General features: G+C 41.3%; 1 protein-coding gene and 1 long non-coding RNA gene across 2 annotated transcripts in view; one reads left to right on the top strand and one right to left on the bottom strand.

Moving 5' to 3' along the window:
- shank1 (SH3 and multiple ankyrin repeat domains 1) overlaps nt 1-18,577 on the bottom strand; it is a 118,391-nt gene that overhangs the window by 70,465 nt on the left and 29,349 nt on the right. The window contains exon 2 of the mRNA XM_085157674.1: nt 12,890-13,441. Coding sequence (XP_085013800.1) covers nt 12,890-13,390 — 501 coding nt within the window. The 5' untranslated portion in view covers nt 13,391-13,441. The remainder of the gene's footprint in view (nt 1-12,889; nt 13,442-18,577) is intronic.
- LOC146519543 (uncharacterized) overlaps nt 14,857-18,577 on the top strand; it is a 167,420-nt gene continuing 163,699 nt past the window's right edge. Inside the window, exon 1 of the long non-coding RNA XR_014873809.1 lies at nt 14,857-15,412. This is a non-coding gene — a long non-coding RNA (uncharacterized LOC146519543). The remainder of the gene's footprint in view (nt 15,413-18,577) is intronic.

Here is an 18,577-nt window from a genome sequence, read left to right as displayed (position 1 = left end):
GTTTAAGACGTTCTGTTCCATAAGTAGGTCATGTTTCGAATTAAACTTAATGTAACAAAACAGGCATCACAGGTGTGCAGTGGTTGGCACCGTTGCCTCCCAGCAGGAGAGACTTGGATTTGGATCCACTGTCCTTCTGGATACTCTGACGTCCAACCACAATCCAAAGACATGCTTGAAATTCCTGACTGGCTGTAGGAGTGAATGGTTATCTGCCTGTATGTGTTAGCCCTCTGATCTCCAGGGTGTAGCTTGGTACCTGTGATGGTCTCCAACCCCCCACAACCCTGAATTGGATAAGCAGAAAAAAACTGATGGATGGAAAATGTATGTCATGCTACACATAGACTGTTTAAGTGCATGAAACCAAAGCCTGCTCGAAGCATTTACATGCTTTTCATCCCTGAATACAGGTTTATCTAGATTAACATGATAGCAAGCGTAGTTAGATTTCTGCAGTTTTTCATGGTAGTGACTTTTGACTCATCAAAATCTGAGATTTACTTTTCTGAACTCTGCATTTGCTTCTCTGCTGGATATGGCTTCTCCATCTGTTCATCAGTAATATTAAAAAAAATTGAAAGTCAGACTCTGTTGTCTCTTTCTTTCAGTGCGAGCAACATAACAGCGAACGAGGTGTTCATACTCCACAGGATGCTGATTTTCATACTCCAGCTCCAAGAACGCTCCAACATACACGCACTCGGTCTCACAGCTTTTCCAGCACTTAAAACTTCCATATGATTCTTAGTTTTACATTAAAAATCTTTATGCATCTTTAAGCCCTTCTGTTCCTCTTGTGGCTTTATCATTATGCAGACCGAAAATTCTGTCTTGCCTCCTAAAGCTGTGATCACACTTTCCCACTCACATACGCCCACTCACTCTGTCCGTGCTGCTCTTTATCTTCCCCTGCCTATCTTATTCTCCTTCCTCCTCCTCCCCCCCCTCGCTCTCTCCATCTTCCTATAACAGCTCTGTCACTTATCTATGCAGAAATAAGAGACTGTGCTCGCTCTCCCACTCCACTTTCTGTCTCTAGCTCTTTATCGCTGCCCCCTCTGGCCTTTTTCTGCAGGCCAATTGCAGAGGGACTAGAAGCCTTTAATGAGATCTATGGGGAAATAACCCCCCACCACACACAGACACGCACACACATATGCGAGTGTGTGCGTGTGTGCCTGGCATGTCGTCATTTAACTACTCTCTCCTTGTAATGCACTCCAACCAGACGTTTTCTCTACAGAAGATGAGAACAATGAATTCGTTTTAAAGCATTCCTGTCATCCCTTATCTTCCCCGTCCTTTCTTCCTCCATTGTCTTCATCAACTTTCCATCTCTCTCACATGCATACTGCCCTGCCTCCTCTCCTCCTGTCATACTTCCCTCTCTATTATTTCAGTACTTCTGTTCACCTCTGGGGCTCATCTTTTCATTAACATGCAAACCCTAAAGTGCTGTAGCACGTTGGACTCTACGCCTTGTAGTCTGACTAGTTCACATATCTTAACAAGGCGCTGGAAGATAATAGTGCGGAAGTTCGTTTGCGAGGCCAAATCCTGCACGAGGGCTGCAGCTTTCGCTTCAGGGTTTGAACGAATTCAGCTCAAGTCGAACAGCGTAGAAAAACTCATCTGTTTCATGCTGTTTAATGCACTCAGTGGGCAAATGCCAACTTGACTTGGCGTGCACGAGCCTGACAATCTAATAAACCTGCAGATACGACTGCCTTCACCTCCCGCTGTGACAGCATGGCGTGAACATCAAGTGTCTCTGTGCACACGAGTGAGTTAATGTACCAGCGGCTTTTATGTGTGCTACCAGTTGATGATAAGGTAGGATCAGATGTTTATGCTACTTCATACACTTGATTATGATGTGCACTTTTATTTCAAAAACATAGTGTGTAATCAGATACTTACTCTTTATTGCAATATGAGAAAATGTGGAGTCATTTCTGTTATCAGAACATGTCCTGTAACTGCTCATGTGATTCTTCTAAAAGCCGATATGTCCCCTTTACTGAATTCTCTTCACTGCCTCCCTGTTAAATCCAGAATTGCATTTTAAACCCTTCTCCTCACATACAGTCTTAAGTGAACAGGCCTCGTTATATCTTAAAGATCTAATAGTTCCATATTGTCCTATAAGAGCTCTTCATTCTCAGGCTGCAGGCTTACATGTGGTTCCTACAGTTTAAAAGTAGAATAGGAGGCAGAGCCTTCAGCTTTCGGACCCCTGTCCTGTAGATCCAGCTCCCAGTTTAGGTTCAGGAGACAGAAACCCACTTCAAATTTTCATTTTTCAGTGACGCTTAGATTCATCTGACCCTGAAGCATCCCTTAATGCTGGTTCAGGAAGCTGGACTTCCCATCACTCCATGCACTCGAGCACTTCTCCTCAACTCCCCCCTTTACACCTAGGGATGGGTATCGTTTAGGTTTTAACCCTTTAAGACCTACCATAGAACCAAGTCCGCCAGAGCTTATATTATATTTTTACATGCTGTGGAGCCATTTTTGGGAGCATTTCAAGTTGCTATACATCAATACAACCATTATAGCCCAGATTTTAATAATATGCCTGCATTAAGTGCATAGTAATTACATAAATTGCAAGAAAGTGCAATAAACTACAAAAAAATTGAAAATCGTTTTTGTTTTTTTAACATATATTTCTAGTTAGAGAAATTTAAGAGGCTTATCCCTCAAAACTGTAAATACAAAAAAGTTGCACAAAATAGTTTCCCACCACAGGAAATTTATTTTGAGTGTCTTCATAGTTTTATTTTTGAACTACACCAATTTTTATATACTGCAGGAAAAACGAAAATAAATATTATAATGCAAATTTGCAAAAAAGCAGCATCTGCATCAAAATAAACTATTTCCAGCAGTGCAATATGAGTCCTAAGCATCCCAGAAACGACACAGAAAGTCATAAAGTCAAACATAACTTTTAAAAACACCAGTATAGGCTCATAAGGCCCTGATGGTAAAAAACTACATTTCCGTGAAAATGACGTCACTTCTGGTTTCGAGCAGGTCATGGCGGACATGCGATAGTTCGCGCTGATGGACGTAGGAAGTGTTACAAACAGCTGATCAGATCGGCAAAGCGTGTTTCTGGAATATTATGTTTTTGTTGCTGCAAGTGCTTTTTATGCAGTTTTTGCAAAACTATATGTGGAAGGAAACTGTGACCGAGGACAAGCTGATGGCGTAAGATGTAAGTACAACTCCTCCGGTTTCATATGCAAAAAAATTATTGCGCTAGCTTACCTGGTTGCAGAGCTACCGGGATTTAAAAATAGTTACGCAAAACAGAGCGTGCCGCTCTGACCGGCTTTAAAGGGTTAACCAGTACCAAACTGGTACTTTTGAAATGGTGCCGGTGCTTAAACGGCGCTCAAACCGGTGCATAAAGAATGGAGAACACAAAATTGGTCCGAAAACCTCTCATGTTCAGCTGTTTTTTTGTAAAAAGATAACAATGTTAGCCTTTTCTGCAGCTATACGTCGCCAGGTGTTTCATCAGATTCGAGGAGTTACCTCCTTTGACAGTATCACAGTATCACCTTAAAGCACTTGTTGCAGCTGCTGAGTTTGCATCTTTTGCTGTGAAGTACAGCCAGACTTTGACCGCTTCGCCTTGGGCATTTTTAATCTGCAGCTCTGCTCTAAAAGAACGTACGTACCTGGGCCCGCCTACTATCCTCGGAAAGGTAAAATGATTGGCTAGAATCCAAAGTGTGTGACATCTCAGGAAAAAAAAGCACCGAAATAAAGCACTTACTACTGTTTATGTCAGAACGGTACCCATCCCTATTTACACCCCCTTGCAGTTATACGCCACTGCTGCATGCAATATTTGTCTACTTTCTCTTGCACTTTGTGTTTTTGTCTGTTTGTTGTTTGTGATGTAATTCTGATTATTTTTTTCTCTTCTATTTATTTGCCCTCATCCCTTAAACCAGGCCCATCCCTGAGCCTGGCTCTGTTAAAAGCTCCGTCGCCTTATTAGAGCTGATATTTCTAAGAGTCTCTCTTTAATATTGTGGATTCCTCAACTGACCATTTAAAGCGCCATCAGACGACTGTTGTCAGAAACTGTTAAAATGAAATGAACGTATTTATTTGACCAGCAAAAAGACTTCTGCTCAGCTACACTCCAAAACGTGGCGTCTACCTCAATGCACTACAGAGTTGAATGAATCAAGGTCTGAAAGCACACAAAGTGCTATAGTATGATGTTATAAAGCTTAAGCATTTTAAATAATTGGGTTAAAAACCTCAACCCTTACAATAACGCGTCCATATTTTTGCTCTTTGGTTGTTACACTTACAGCACGGATGTGAAACATGGACAAGCCTAAAAAAAAGGCGTCTGACCCTTGTATGTTTTTTCACTTTTCATTGGCTTAAGAACCACAAAGCAAGTTATTAGTTAACACTTTTTAGCAACCAAAATAATAGATGCAAAGTTTCCAGCTGGCCAACAAAATCCAGATGATTATAAACCGATCTGTAGTAAACACACAATATACAAAAGAAATATTGGAAAAATATATTCCAAGAGGAATTCACCATTAGAGTGCCACTGTGATCTCTGAGCTGGTAATTTGTAGGTCAGAACCTAACTTTGAAAAAAAAAAGTGGACTAGATTACAAATAAGAGCATTTCAAAGCATTTTAATCTGACTCAGGTCACAACATCTGACATCTGAAAACACTTTAAGCAGCTGGATTTGACATAGCAGACATAGCGTCGACCTTTAGTGAATAAAATGTGAAATGACTGTGACAGTGAAAAATATTATTTTACATAACACCCTGAACTGTCTCTTCCTTCTTCTTAACCTATAACCACTACCTGCTAAAGTCAATATTTTTGTCTACATAGATCAATGCTTCAAATCCCCTCTTGATAAATATAATAAGCTGCTACATCTCCCGCTCTCTTTGTAAGTATCAGGGCACCAGCGGTGCAGTCTCGATTGATAGTGACTTGTGAGACATCTCCCCAGCAGGATTGTGCAGCTCTATTAAGGGAGTTTTAAAGCCTCAAAGGTAAATGGCACTGTGTGGGGAGAAAGGACATATCCCCTGATTTTCACGGATGCTACATGTGATGTAGCAAAGTAGCAAAGGCAACAGAAGTAAACGCAGGAAGAAGGTGCTGCGTTCTGGACTATTACACAACACTGAGGATTTCTGTTCATGCCACAGCTAGTTGCTCACCCGTACAGACCTTTGCACATCTATAGTACCGTCCACCATTTAAAACACAAAGCATACGTGGCTAAATGTTTGGTTTTTTAGCTCAAACGTAACGTACACCTGGAAGTTGGTTCGGATTGGGGTCGGATCACTTTCACATCATAAACAAACCGCTCTGGAGTTAATTTGGAACCGTACCGAGACCACCTACTCCAAAGGGTCTTGGTGCGGTTACTGTGCGGTTACTGTGTTCACAGGTGCCAAGGAGGAAAACGAGCACAAGTTCAATTTAAATGGACTAAACACAGCAGGTGTGAAACATCCTAAGACCGTGTGATGGATGGGAATCGTTTTGGTGATACTCGTGGATACAAATTGCCCCATTTTGTCTAATGACAGAGCTCAACTTTAAGCCTGATGCATTTCAGTGGAAAATATGTTTCATATCTGCAGCATGCATATTTGCAAGAGTCTTCAGTGGAATCCCTGGCAACCAAGAAAACAGCTTTTAGATAAGTAGCAACAATTTTCTCCAGCCAAACGATGATCTTTGTCTGACCCTCACCGAGTTTCTAATGGCAGTTAATAAAGCAATTAAAGTCTAAAAATCCGTCCCCGCTGGTGCAATCACTCTTAACACTGCTGACCCCATCCAGCCTCCAATGCACATGAACACAAATCAGTAGACAGGAGATCGGTCAGATGAAAAATCATGTCCAAGGTGATGGAAAAAATGGAAAATTCATATCCAGAGACACAAATTAATAGCTTAAAAGTTGTAACTACTTAACAAGCTGCCACAAGACTGTTACTGCGACTGCTGTAACAGTATTCTGTGACTGCAGCTACAACCCACAGCTACCATAGAGACTCTCTGTGGAAAATGGATGTAGAAGATGGATCGAAAAAGTGAAGCCTATGCAGAAGTGTGATAAACCTAGCAAACGGGGGGATTGTCGCCTCAGTAGATAGAATAGAATAGAAGAATAGAATAATCCTTTAATTGTCCCACAAGGGGGAAATTTGGTTGTATCAGCAGCAACAACACACATATACAAACAGAACAGGACACAGAACAAAAACACAAATTTTACATATTTACATCATGGACAATGGTTATCAAAGCAGAGGACTGTACAGTTATTAAAATTAGAGTACAGATAAGTGGCAAACCCAGGTTGTAAAATACTGAGTTTGTACTGAGTCCACTAACCAGCTGAAAGGAATATAAAATGCTGCCGGGGGATTCCCATGATGCATTGAGTTTTTCCTTTCCAGTCACCTTTCTCACTCACTATGTGTTAACAGACCTCTCTGTGTTGTTATTAACCTCTGTCTCTCTTCCACAGCATGTCTTTTATCCTGTCTTCCTTCTCTCACCCCAACCGGTCGCAGCAGATGGCCCCGCCCCTCCCTGAGCCTGGTTCTGCCGGAGGTTTCTTCCTGTTAAAAGGGAGTTTTTCCTTCCCCCTGTCACCAGGTTCTTGCCCATAGGGGGTCATTTGACTGTTGGGATTTTCTGTCTCTTATTCTAGTGACTTTATAATATAAAGTGATTGCTCATAGGGGGTCATATGATTGTTGGGTTTTTCTCTGTATCTATAAAGCGCCTTGAGGCGACTTTTGTTGTGATTTGGCGCTATATAAATAAAATTGAATTGAATTGAATTGAATTAAAATGATGTCCTGGTCAATTCAGCTCAGAAAACTTAGAAAACACCAAAGCAAATCCAATAAGAGCCATGCATTTAGATAACATGCCCGTTTCTATTTATGTCCCACAAAGTGGATTACACTGTGCTCATAAGAGTGCTAAATATGCACAGCATCTCAGCACTCGTAAAGAAAGCAAAGCGTAAAACATTCAGAACAACCGCCAGTCCAAACGTTTACTGCATACTTCATGTCATCCATAGCTTGTATTTGTGGATACAATGAGAAATTTCCCTATGATCCAGAATAGATTTTAAGATCATGCTGATTTTTTTCTCTGTCTACTGTACAAATATAATCTGCTGTGCAACAGCTCCAATGAAATAAAATAAATTGCCATGTCAGAGTCAATTGGTGTAGGTCAATTTGTAATCAAACTGCATCTAATGCATCATTTCCTAGATGCACACCACTGATTAGTGCACATTAAATATTAGAGCTGGTTTTCTGCAACAACAAAAAAAGGCAAAATAACTACCGGTGTGTGTGTGTGTATTTATCTGTGTCCTGTGCATTACTGCATGTAGATGCTCTTCCATCACTCCATATCCTCCTCCCTCAATTCATAATCTTTCCATTTGCATACTACGGTCAGTCCCTTGATTCATTATAATACAATTAAAACGCAATTAGGGCTTATTTAGGAGGAATTAGCTGAAGCGTAGAACAGAGCTAAAGCAGTGGGTGAAGGGAGGGTGAAGTATCACATCAGTGACAGGACAGAGGAGGTGGAGGAGGATAAAGAGCAAGAGATTGACCAAGAGGGATAACTGTGGACTTCAGATGTTTTCATTCTGAAAGTACAGTCTGAGATTGAGAAAGGGAGTTAAACAATGACCCAAGGAGGCTGAGACAGGACAGGAAGAGTGCAAGAGTATGACACAGTAAATGTCAGAGAGATGCCGCTGGGTTCTAGCGCTCATGACCGTGAGGAGTAGGACAATATGCACTCAGTCAGTACACCTCGGCAGGAAGTCGATGAGGTTACGTTTCAGCTCTTTCTTATGTTAATGTTTATCTGAAAGTGTGAGTTTATGTTTAGAATCAGCTCAGAACAAAAAATGAAAGCGATCAAAGGGGCTTTAAATAACCGAGGAAGACATTAAAAGAGTGCACACTTAGACAAATATTTCAAAACAAGTTAATGAATGTGATTAGAAGCCTTTTAGAATTGTTTTTAAGTCTGTGTAATTTAAGAAAGCAAATTACACAGATTGCAAAAGCAATTCAGCATCTAATTGCTTTAAAGACATATAATTATTTATTATTCGTTTCATGTAACCCTTTGCACCACCCGCACGAAAAGAAAAGATCTGAAGAGGCATAAAAATTGTTCCTGTTAAAAGACTGAACTCAAACAGGCTTCACTTTTGTTTTTCTCAAAAAAATATTTGAAGGTTCTTCTGTGGAGGAGTTCTCCGATAGTACCCGCCTATCTCACAAGTGTTTTTGATCCATGTCAAATATTATTTGATTATATTTGATTCCTGATTTGCTCATTTCCTACTTGCCCACCTAGTTTCACAAAAGAGAAAAAAAACTGTACTGAGAAATGTTACACATTAAAAGCAAATCTTTGTGCTCATTTCCAGCTTCTTATTCTTGTACTTGGACTTCAAATTGCTCCTTATTTAGCTTAAATGAGCTTTGGTGGAACCCGTCACGTCATCCTCTGTTTGAAACAGCTTGTTTTAGCTTCCTTCTGATTGGCTACCTCTCACAAACAGAGTGTCAGAACAGCAGGTGGGTGGTTTAAGTGCTGGAGCCGAACGTAACTGGACTTCTTTGGGGATCATGAAGACGTTTGGATTGTGAAGCTTCTTCGGTGCTAGACATTGATGGGGAATCTTGGGTATTTAACCTCTTGGAGTACCTGAGAGTTGAAGACCCACCCTGAAGCCTTTTGGATGAGTCATGAAACTTCTTCATGAATGTAAGGAAAAGTCAAGTTGATGTCTAATGGAGGAGAACCTACAGAGACGTATAACAGGTGTGTCATGCAGAGCCAAGAGTAGAAAAACTGAGTGTTTAGATCAGACCGAAGCCAGGGTTTTCAGCTCATATGAATTCCCTGCACATGCTGCGATCTGATTGATATTCTGGGCAGGTTTAATGTGGGCATCCACTAATGGAGCAGCATATGTGATGGAACATAAAGAAAAGCAGAAGAGCTCCACTTAAAGTGTAGCTGATTAATGCGATGCTAATGCTAATGCTAATCTCGAGGGCTGTGCTTAATAGAGAAAACTTTAGAAGTTTGATATGGAGATGTTTAGTATTGCAATCGTAGTTTTTATGTTGGCTGCAGTAACAAGTTATTTCAGATTGAAGTGAATCTTAAATGATCAGATGTAAAGATACAGAAAAATCAACATTAAAAAGGGCTTAATGTTAGCTAATGTTAGCTAAAGGTCAACATGAGCCTGCAACCACCTCCTTTCTGTAGAGCTATTTTCATTTCACCTTTATTTACTTCTGTCTGCTTCACTTTATCAATCTCAATCCCTCTCTAACTCCTACATCTACCTATCTCACAGCTTCATTCCACTTTGATCTACTCCCATTTCCCCCCATTCACCTCTATCGTCTTTGTACTTTCATCTACTCTGTCTCCATCTTTTTACCCCTCTCTCTTTTTGCATCAGTGCCATTTTCTGTCTTTATGGGACTGTCTAGTAAATTTCTGAGGTTTTGCCCCCAAGCATAAATGAGCATGTTCCCCCCAAACCCTTTTCATTTATTCATATTTTTACAGTAAAACTTTGATTCTGTTGTTAGAATAAACAGGGAGAAGTGAATTATTTATGGTCTAATTTAAAAAACACCAAATCACGCGGACACAAACACAAGCATGCGCACAGATACACACAGCAAAAACACAGCTGAAAACACCCATGCACAGATCAATAATAAATCACACAGCAGCAAGAGGGAGGAAGAAGGCATGAGCGAAGCATTTATAGCGCTCCGGGATGGTAAATACAAAATATGGACACGTTTGGAGTCATATTCTTGCTTTTGGTGTATAAAGCAACCAATAAATACATGACAGAGGCCAAGATCACATAACCGAATAAGGAAACGGGGACAGATAGTAAATGGTCTGTATTTGTATAGCGCTTTTCTAGTCCCTAAGGCCCCCAAAGCGCTTTACGCAACCAGTCATTCACACACACTGGTGATGGCAGCTACATTGTAGCCACAGCCACCCTGGGGCGCACTGACAGAGGCGAGGCTGCCGGACACTGGCACCACCGGGCCCTCTGACCACCACCAGTAGGCAACGGGTGAAGTGTCTCGCCCAAGGACACAACGACCGAGACTGTCCAAGCCGGGGCTCGAACCGCCAACCTTCCTATTATAAGGCGAACTCCCAACTCTTGAGCCACGATCGCCCCGTTAGCGACTTTAATCTGGACATGAGCAAAGATGCATCCACAATGATTTCCTCAATTATCAGTGAGTTTCATTTTAACAGATCGCTCATCACTGAGATTCGAGTGGGGGGAAAAGGCTGAAAAATGCGTGGCACTGATTTCTGCCTGATTTTTGTGAGTGGTTACAGTAAAGTACTGCACACGGAGGCAGCTCCATCTCCAGCCCGTAAAGCCAATTTAGACACACTTGTGTTGCACTGATGTGATGTAAGACCGCATCCAGGGAGATAGACAGGTAGATTGGTAAATCGTGATTCTGGACAGCCCTCTTAAAACCAGTCACACCTAAAAGGGCTTTTCACGCCATGCTTTATTGCACCGTTTAAAATCTCTTTGACAACATTAAGCCAGGGTCCCCCTGTAACTCCTCTCTCCACTTTAGCTTCACTCAGTTTGGCTGAATCCTTTCCTGCTTTGCAAAATCTAATTCTTGTCCACATACTCTCATCCTAATTGCTTTTGTGTGCATTTTGGCTCTGCCTCTCGCTCTCTTCGACTTTGGGTCACCTTGAAAGTCCCTCTCTCTCTCTCTCTCTCTCTCTCTCTCAGAGAGCCACTTTGCTGAAAGTGTTTGCACTTCTCTTGGTTGTTCACTGTGGATGCAGCGAGACAGTAAGAAAGAGAGAGAGAATTATCCTCTCCCACACTGCACATTGTCCATTTAGACTGAACTGGCCACATAGTGTCATACATTCGTGGACCGATTAAGAAACGACTGGCCCCAGGGCAACAATGCTGAACCCTCCTACCTAACACCAAGGAGTCAGTACAGATGCGTAGATGTTCCACAGTAAACCTGAGGCGACGTGTATTTCTTTGAAGGTGTCACAAAGGCTTCCTTGTTTTCACACCTTGAAATTTTTTATTTCTTCACAGATCTTTCGCCCAACTGTACTATCTATGTCTCTGGTCACTGAAAGCAGCTGCGTTTTTTTACAGCTCTTTTATAAAAGCAGGCACCAAATTGGTGATTTTTTTTTCTTCAGTTGTCTGCTTATGTTTTCTAAATCATGCCACACCGATTCTCATTTAAAGAATGTAAAATCTTGCAGGTTTTCAGTGCAGCTTTCGTGTATCAGTTGTGTCCGAGTTCTTCTTTAAAGCATGGAGTTGTGGTGTGTTAAGGAGTGTAAGAGTGTCGTGATTAGTTAGTAGGCTGTCACGTCCAAAAACTGGGAAGATTTAGGCAAAACTGAGCTGTTTATGTTGGAAATCTAACCTGAACTGCAGACTCCAGGTTGGACTCGCTGTAGTTGTTGTGCTGAAATATCAGCAGAAGCAGTCGAGGCAAGATGCAAAGTGATCTTGGAGTTTTTTGACACAACGACCGGGACAGAGAGCCCAGGGATCGAACTGGCGACCTTCAGGTTACAGATGCGCTTCCCAACCCCCTGAGCCACGGTCGCCCACGGTCGTCAAGGTTTTCTCTAAAAATTCTCATCTTCTCAAGCTGTTGCAGCATGTATTATCTAAGGCCATGCTGTATAATCTAAGAATCTCTGAGTTCCTGTAGTAATATGTCAATAAAATTGCCCACTTGTATCATCGTGTCTTCAACCCGGCAGCATAAATAAATGATATCAAACCGTACCGGCAGTTATAATGTCACTTTTCATGCTGCCGCTCGTGAGGGAAACAATAAGTGTAAACTAGCTGTCGCCCTCCAAATGCAGAATTTGTAGGTCTGTAAAACTAAATAAGTGCATCATGATGTCAAAGATGTCAAAAGACACTTTATGCATAAAGTTACCAAATAGGAGGCATCTGACCAAACAGCAATTGGACAGAGTAAGTATGATTATATGCAACTGGAAACATCATAAACTGGTACCAGAAGCTTCTGCAGCAGGTGAATAAACTCCCCAGAACACTGACAATCCTCATCAGTACAATTCAATTCAATTTTAATTATATAGCGCAAAATCACAACAACAGCCACATCAAAGCGTTTAATATTGTAAGGTAAAGATCTGCCAATAATTCAGAGAAAACCCCAACAATCAGATGACCCAGTATGACCAAGCACTTGGCGACAGTGGGAAGGAAAAACCTCCTTTTAACAGGAAGAACCCTCTGGCAGTACCAGGCTCAGGTCTAACAACTTTTTGATTTGGATCTTTGGATTCAGTTCAGCTTTAGTTGTTTCCTTAGATAGAATTGTTTTTATTGTTTAAAACTATTCCGCTTTAGTTTTTTGAATGTGTGTGTTAGGAGCATTTAAGCTGTTCAGAACATATAGAGTGCTAACATGTAAGTATTACGTACACATCCCAAAGCCTCCCCATGATGGTTATGACCAAACAGAAAAAGACTAAAACTAAAGATGTTTTCTCCATCCACACAATATTAAGACGGTTATTATTTTTTATTGTCTGATATTATATTTAAAAAAAACCTTGTGTTGCATGATTCATAACTGAATGAATCTTGATTCTTGGGTGTTGAGACTGTTGGAACAGCAGGTGGACTTCAGGCTGTTTATAAACTTGTGATTGTTGCTGTGTGCAGACAGCACTCACCGTTTGCTTTATGTCTGGGATGCCAATGCGAAACACCATCATGGCAATGTGGGCGTCCTCAGATGGCAACGAGCTGGCGCTGTGTTCCTTCAGCCTCCTCTGCTGCTGCTGCTGCTGCTGTATCTGATTGGCCTGCTGTTGGTGTGTGGGTCCAGGGTTAGACGAATAGGGGTTTCCAGGGTTCCCCGGTCGCACCTGCCTGTCCCCTGTGGGACGCCCGGCCATTTTACCTGACTGCCTGTGTCCCTCGCCTCTGCCGCCCCGTGAGAGGCCTCCACGCCTGACCTCCTCCACCATCTCCTCGTCGTCTTCTTCCTCCCCCTCCAGCTCGCCATTCTCCTCCTCTTCCCCTTCATCATCGCGTTCATCTTCTTCCATTTCCTCTTCCTCCTCTTCCTCCTCCTCTTCCTCGTCCTCTGCCCCAGGATAGAGATGTCGACTGTTTCCCAGCATCCTTTGTTGCTCCTCGTCGCTGGACAGGGGGCTAAATGGCATCGTCATGGCGACAGAGAGGGCGGCAAAAGTGGCAACACCATCATTCCCAGAGATACACTGCAAGGTGAAAAAGAAAGGAGGAGATGATCAGGAACGAACTGCAGAAGAAAAAGTTTTTAAGTAGAGCATCCACACAGCATCACTCTAAAATAATGTGGTCTCTATGGTAACAGACATGCAGTACTTCTAACCCTGAACACATGATGACATACTATTCACACCTCATCTATAATTGAAGCCACTTGTGATGTTAATTTTCAGCTCCCCGACTCTCGACAGACATTAAACTCAATACAAGTCTGAACTTTTGGAAGCTTTCCATCTCCATTACATGTATTTGACTCTGAGAAATAGAACTGTACCACTAAGTACTTCTGTACTGACTCTTAAGGAGTTACCACTGAGACAACTTGTACTACACATAAGAGGTGGACACAGTCAGAGATCAGATGGTCCCCAAGTGAACCTGGTGAAACCCTCGAAGATCAGCAGATAAAGGCCGCTGCAGGCAGCCTGAGTTTTAGTTCCTGTTTGTTCTTTGATATTTCCTTCCTCGTGTTTCTGAGTGTTCGCTTTCCCCCCATGTTTTTTCTGTTCTGGTCTGTTTATCCCTCTGTACGTCTGAATCACTCATAGTCACTCCCTATTTTGTTTTGGTTGTTGTGATTTATACTGAACTTTCTACTCTTTTACTTCCTGCCTTGGTTAGCTTCACACCCTCAAGTGTTCACCTCCTCTGGTTCCTTCATTCTTTGCAAGTTAGTCATTTATTCTGCTCCAGTCTACTTCCTAGTGTTTCCCAACGGGGGGGGGGGGGGGGGGGGGGGGGGGGGGGGGTTCTATCAGGTGTTTTTTTTTTACATGGTTTTACACAATTACAAATAAAACACACATGTACATGTAAATCACTTTTATTATTGCTACTTTGCTCAGGTGTGCATCATTTGGCTCCACCTTTACATAGAACCTGATAGGCCTATGAAATTTCCAAAGACTTCTTTCAGCACATTTCAAAGAGATTGTTTCAAACTTTTGATAAAAAAAAAAAAAAAGTCCTCCTACAGTAAAAAATATCTGTACCAACTTCTTCCAGTGATCCTGGAGCAATTTTGTGCAAACTGTGCATTTTTTCCTGTAATGATAGAGCAACATGTTAAATAGCAAAAGTGATAACTAAATGGCTTGGAGTTTAAATTTAATACTTTGGATCCATGGCCAGGAATATTCCCAGATCTTAATCCAATTGAGAATCTACAGTCAAGCCTCAAAAAAGCAGGTGGACAGGCTGAAACCAACAAATTGAGATCAACTTGCTCAAAGGCATCTCAGGATTTGACCCAGAAGCTTGAACTATCACTGTAATGATAACACTGTAAATACTCTTTGCATAAGTTGGATTTATCTGCGAATTAAAGTCAGTATATTGTAGAAACATGTTAAAAGCAATCTGAATAAAACCAGAAGTGAAAAAGTCAAAGGAGCTTGCAAAGTAAAGCGTCTGGACTTCTTTAAGTTACTTGAAGACGTTTCACCTCTCATCCGAGAAGCTTCTTCAGTTCTAAGGTCAAATGGTGGAGAGTCCCAGATATAAACCTGGTGGGAGTATCCCCCCACAGAGGGACAAAAGGACCCCCTCATGATCCTCTAATCGCCTGAGCCAAGGTGTGGAACTGGGTGTGGGTCCCAATCAGCCAGAGTTTCGGGTGAGTTCATTGTGAAACCTGGCCCCACCTTATCATGCGAATTCCTGAGGTCAGATGGCCCAGGATGTGAGTGGGCGTTTCCACACCTTGGCTCAGGCGATTAGAGGATCATGAGGGGGTCCTTTTGTCCCTCTGTGGGGGGACAATCCCACCAGGTTTATATCTGGGACTCTCCACCATTTGACCTTAGAACTGAAGAAGCTTCTCGGATGAGAGGTGAAACGTCTTCAAGTAACTTAAAGAAGTCCAGACGCTTTTCTTTGCAAGCTCCTTTGACTACGATGACCTGGATGACTGAGAACCTTCACAGACCAGAAGTGAAAAAGTTAATGAAACACAAAAATTAGTTTTTACTGCCAAAACTTTTGGCTCAGACTATACAAATATTGTTCTTACACTTTCTTTTAGGCAGGATTAAACTAAATGACCGTTTTTGGCCAATCAGTGCCTCAAAGCTGGGGGAAATATCTAGGATAGACTTTTTTTCCATTGGTGAGTTCTCACAATTTTGATGGAGCTTTTTTGGACAGGACCATGTTCTGTGTGGCGTTTTCTGCCTCTACTGAATCATCAGGGACAGACTGGCTGCTTGTTCTGTGCCGAGGCTCACCGTGTTCCCTTATTTCAAGGAGAGAATAAAGAAAAAAACTGTGGTGTTCATACCAGCTGCATGGCTGTTTTGATTTTTATTTCATACTTTTTATCGTTCCCTGCAATAATCATCAATAAACCAACACAGCCAAATCTAATCCGACATAGCAGACAATGTGTCGATGCACATCTGCAGTGCAGACACTTGTAAAGGACTATAGCACTTCATATAACAGAAAACCCATACACTCGCGCTCTTGCCATCACCCCTGAGAGAGCTGAGAAGCCACTTCAGAGCGCCAGTGAGCAAGATAACAGATCTGTCCCTGAAGGACTCCGCTTGGCTCTGTGCACTGTTTTCAGGATTTTCAGCACCACTACATTCTGGACAGCTCCACACAGACCCAAACAGCTGAATAACAAACGGCGAGGAAGACGCCGCTCGGGTTTACGCGTGAGGATTGACGAGTCAACGGAGAGAGATGCCAGAGAGAGATGCAGGAGAAAGCAAGGAAACGTCTCATTTATCATCCCATTTGTAAGCAATTACACAAATTTCCTCAAGTAGCTCTAATTACCAGTCATTTTGCTAATCTTTACATGCAGATGTAAATGCCTTTCTCACAGCTGATCTAAAAAAGTATGCAGCATCAAGCATTAAGTTGGTTTTGATTTGACTTGAATGAATGTAAAGCCCATATAATAAGGGAAATTTACAATTTAAACGGACTTGCGTGTGTGTGTGTGTGAGTCTATGTGCATGTGTCACGAGGCTGCCGAGAGACTCGGAGTTGTGTTGTGATTGAAAAAATGTGTCAGACTTGTAACGTTGAGGCGTTGGCTTTCCTCGTGGGAGCGAGAGTTAAAACTACCATCTGTCCAGCTCGAAAAGAAACAAAAGGGTCGAATAAAACAAATCTACACGGAAATGAAACAGCGAAGACAGGAGTGGATGACAGGGCTATTCACGTGGCAAAGCATAATCACCTTAAGATGCCATTTGGATTGGTATAAAGTCTGAAATTCCCATAAAATAGAAGCACCTTTCTTTAATATAACCAGCTCAAAGAGTTGCTTTGAGTTATTTAATGCGAGTGTAGAAAATACACATCGATCTGAACAGCTGAAATAAATGAAACTTATAAAAAATACAAAAATACCAGAGTCCAACAAAAAAACATGATCTAAAACCTTAATTTGAGGCTAAACGGCTCACTGTTTTGATACTTTGTGTCTGCCTTGAGATGCTATTCTATGTCAGCCTTCGGTGTCCTTTCACTTTCTCCTCACTTCTCACACACACAAACAAACTCAGTCAGTGCAGAGCTGGTTGTGACAACTACTGACTGGCTGAAAACATTTCTGTCTCCACCTCTCGAAAGCCTGAACTTCTGCTCACAGTCAGGAAAAAAAGGGCTCGTGCAGCAAACTGTAGAGCACAACCTCCCGATTACATTACCCACAAACGTACCAAAGAAATGTCAAATCAATAATGAGCATTTTATCATTAACATTAACACCGAAGTAGCATTTCAAAAATGTGTCTTACTGAAAGTAAACTGAGTTTTTATGTAAGAGTTTCTGCAGAAACACGTCTAGGTGACTGATCATAACTGAACATGGGAACAACAAATTAACTAAATTAAAGGAAAAATCTCAAGTTGTCAGCAATTCTGTGTAACAGAAGCGATTTATCAAACAACGGTGTTTGACGTACAATTTAGCGCTCACTCATACTCATGCCCCTGAGTACAAATGTTTGATCAGCCCTAGCAAACTTGGTTTTACTGGCCAGCCTTTTGTTCTCTTGCTTTGGTAATTAGGCACAGCTTACAGCGTATCTCATTTGAAAGTAAAACAAAATGCTAAAAGCTGTTATCAGAGCTGATATTAATTTGAAAATGACGCATTTGTAAGTTGCTGTTACAGCCTTCAGAATAGCTCTCATGTTAGCTGCAACGTCTTGTTAGGTGGCAGTTTCTACTCACTTCCTTTGCCCAATGTGTGCCTTTCTCCTTTTTTGTATATATTCCTCTGGATTGTATACATTTCTTCTGTTTGCTATTGATTCCTGCTCTCTTACTATTTATATTTTACTCCTGCACACTTGGCATGGAGCACCCATAATTTCATCGTACAATCATGATAAAGGACTCTTCTTTCATATTCTATTCTTTAAGTGGGATGAATAGGAGTACCCGGAGAGAACCCAAACATACACAGAGAGCATGCAAACACAGAAGGTCCCCAGCTGGCTGATGGAGGTGAACCCAGGACCTTCTGGATGTGAGACTATTAGCTTTGTTATGTTTGACCCTTGTACTCTATCATCATCATGGTTTCAAGACATTTAAAGAAACTAAATTCTTTAATAATTCTTTAAATAAAAAAAGGGGAAAAAAAAGAAAGGAAAGAAAAGAAAAGGAAAAAAAAAAAGGAAAAAAAAAGAAGGAAAAAAAAAAAAGAAAAAAAAAAAGAAAAAAAAAGAAAAAAAAAGAAAAGAAACTAAATTCTGGTTATTTTTCGCTTAATTTGTTCTTTCTTCTTGACTGGGCCTGAGTCTCTATGATACAATGTATGATTCAGTTTGTTTGTTTTTTAATTAACAAAGATTGGGGTCACATGCAAGAAGAATTTTGTTGATTTTGTTGTTTTACTTTGCATTATTTCTTATTTTTGGACACAAGAGTAGCTTTAATTAAAAGACCGGGTATACAGTCACTATTTGATACTAGGGGTGGGGGAGAAAATCGATACTGTGTAGTATTGTGATATTTTGTTTGCTAATAATGTATCGATACAGGGACAGCAGAAATCGATATTTTGTTACAAAAAAGGTTTTTGTGCTCTGACTTCAGAGCATGTTGATCCTTTTTCTGAGCAAGAATCCTGACATTCC

Source organism: Neolamprologus multifasciatus, chromosome 4 (assembly GCF_963576455.1).
Source record: "Neolamprologus multifasciatus chromosome 4, fNeoMul1.2, whole genome shotgun sequence".
Classification (NCBI taxonomy): domain Eukaryota; kingdom Metazoa; phylum Chordata; class Actinopteri; order Cichliformes; family Cichlidae; genus Neolamprologus; species Neolamprologus multifasciatus.
The sequence above is the reverse complement of the archived record's forward strand: the minus strand, read 5'-3'. Positions and strand labels throughout refer to the sequence as shown.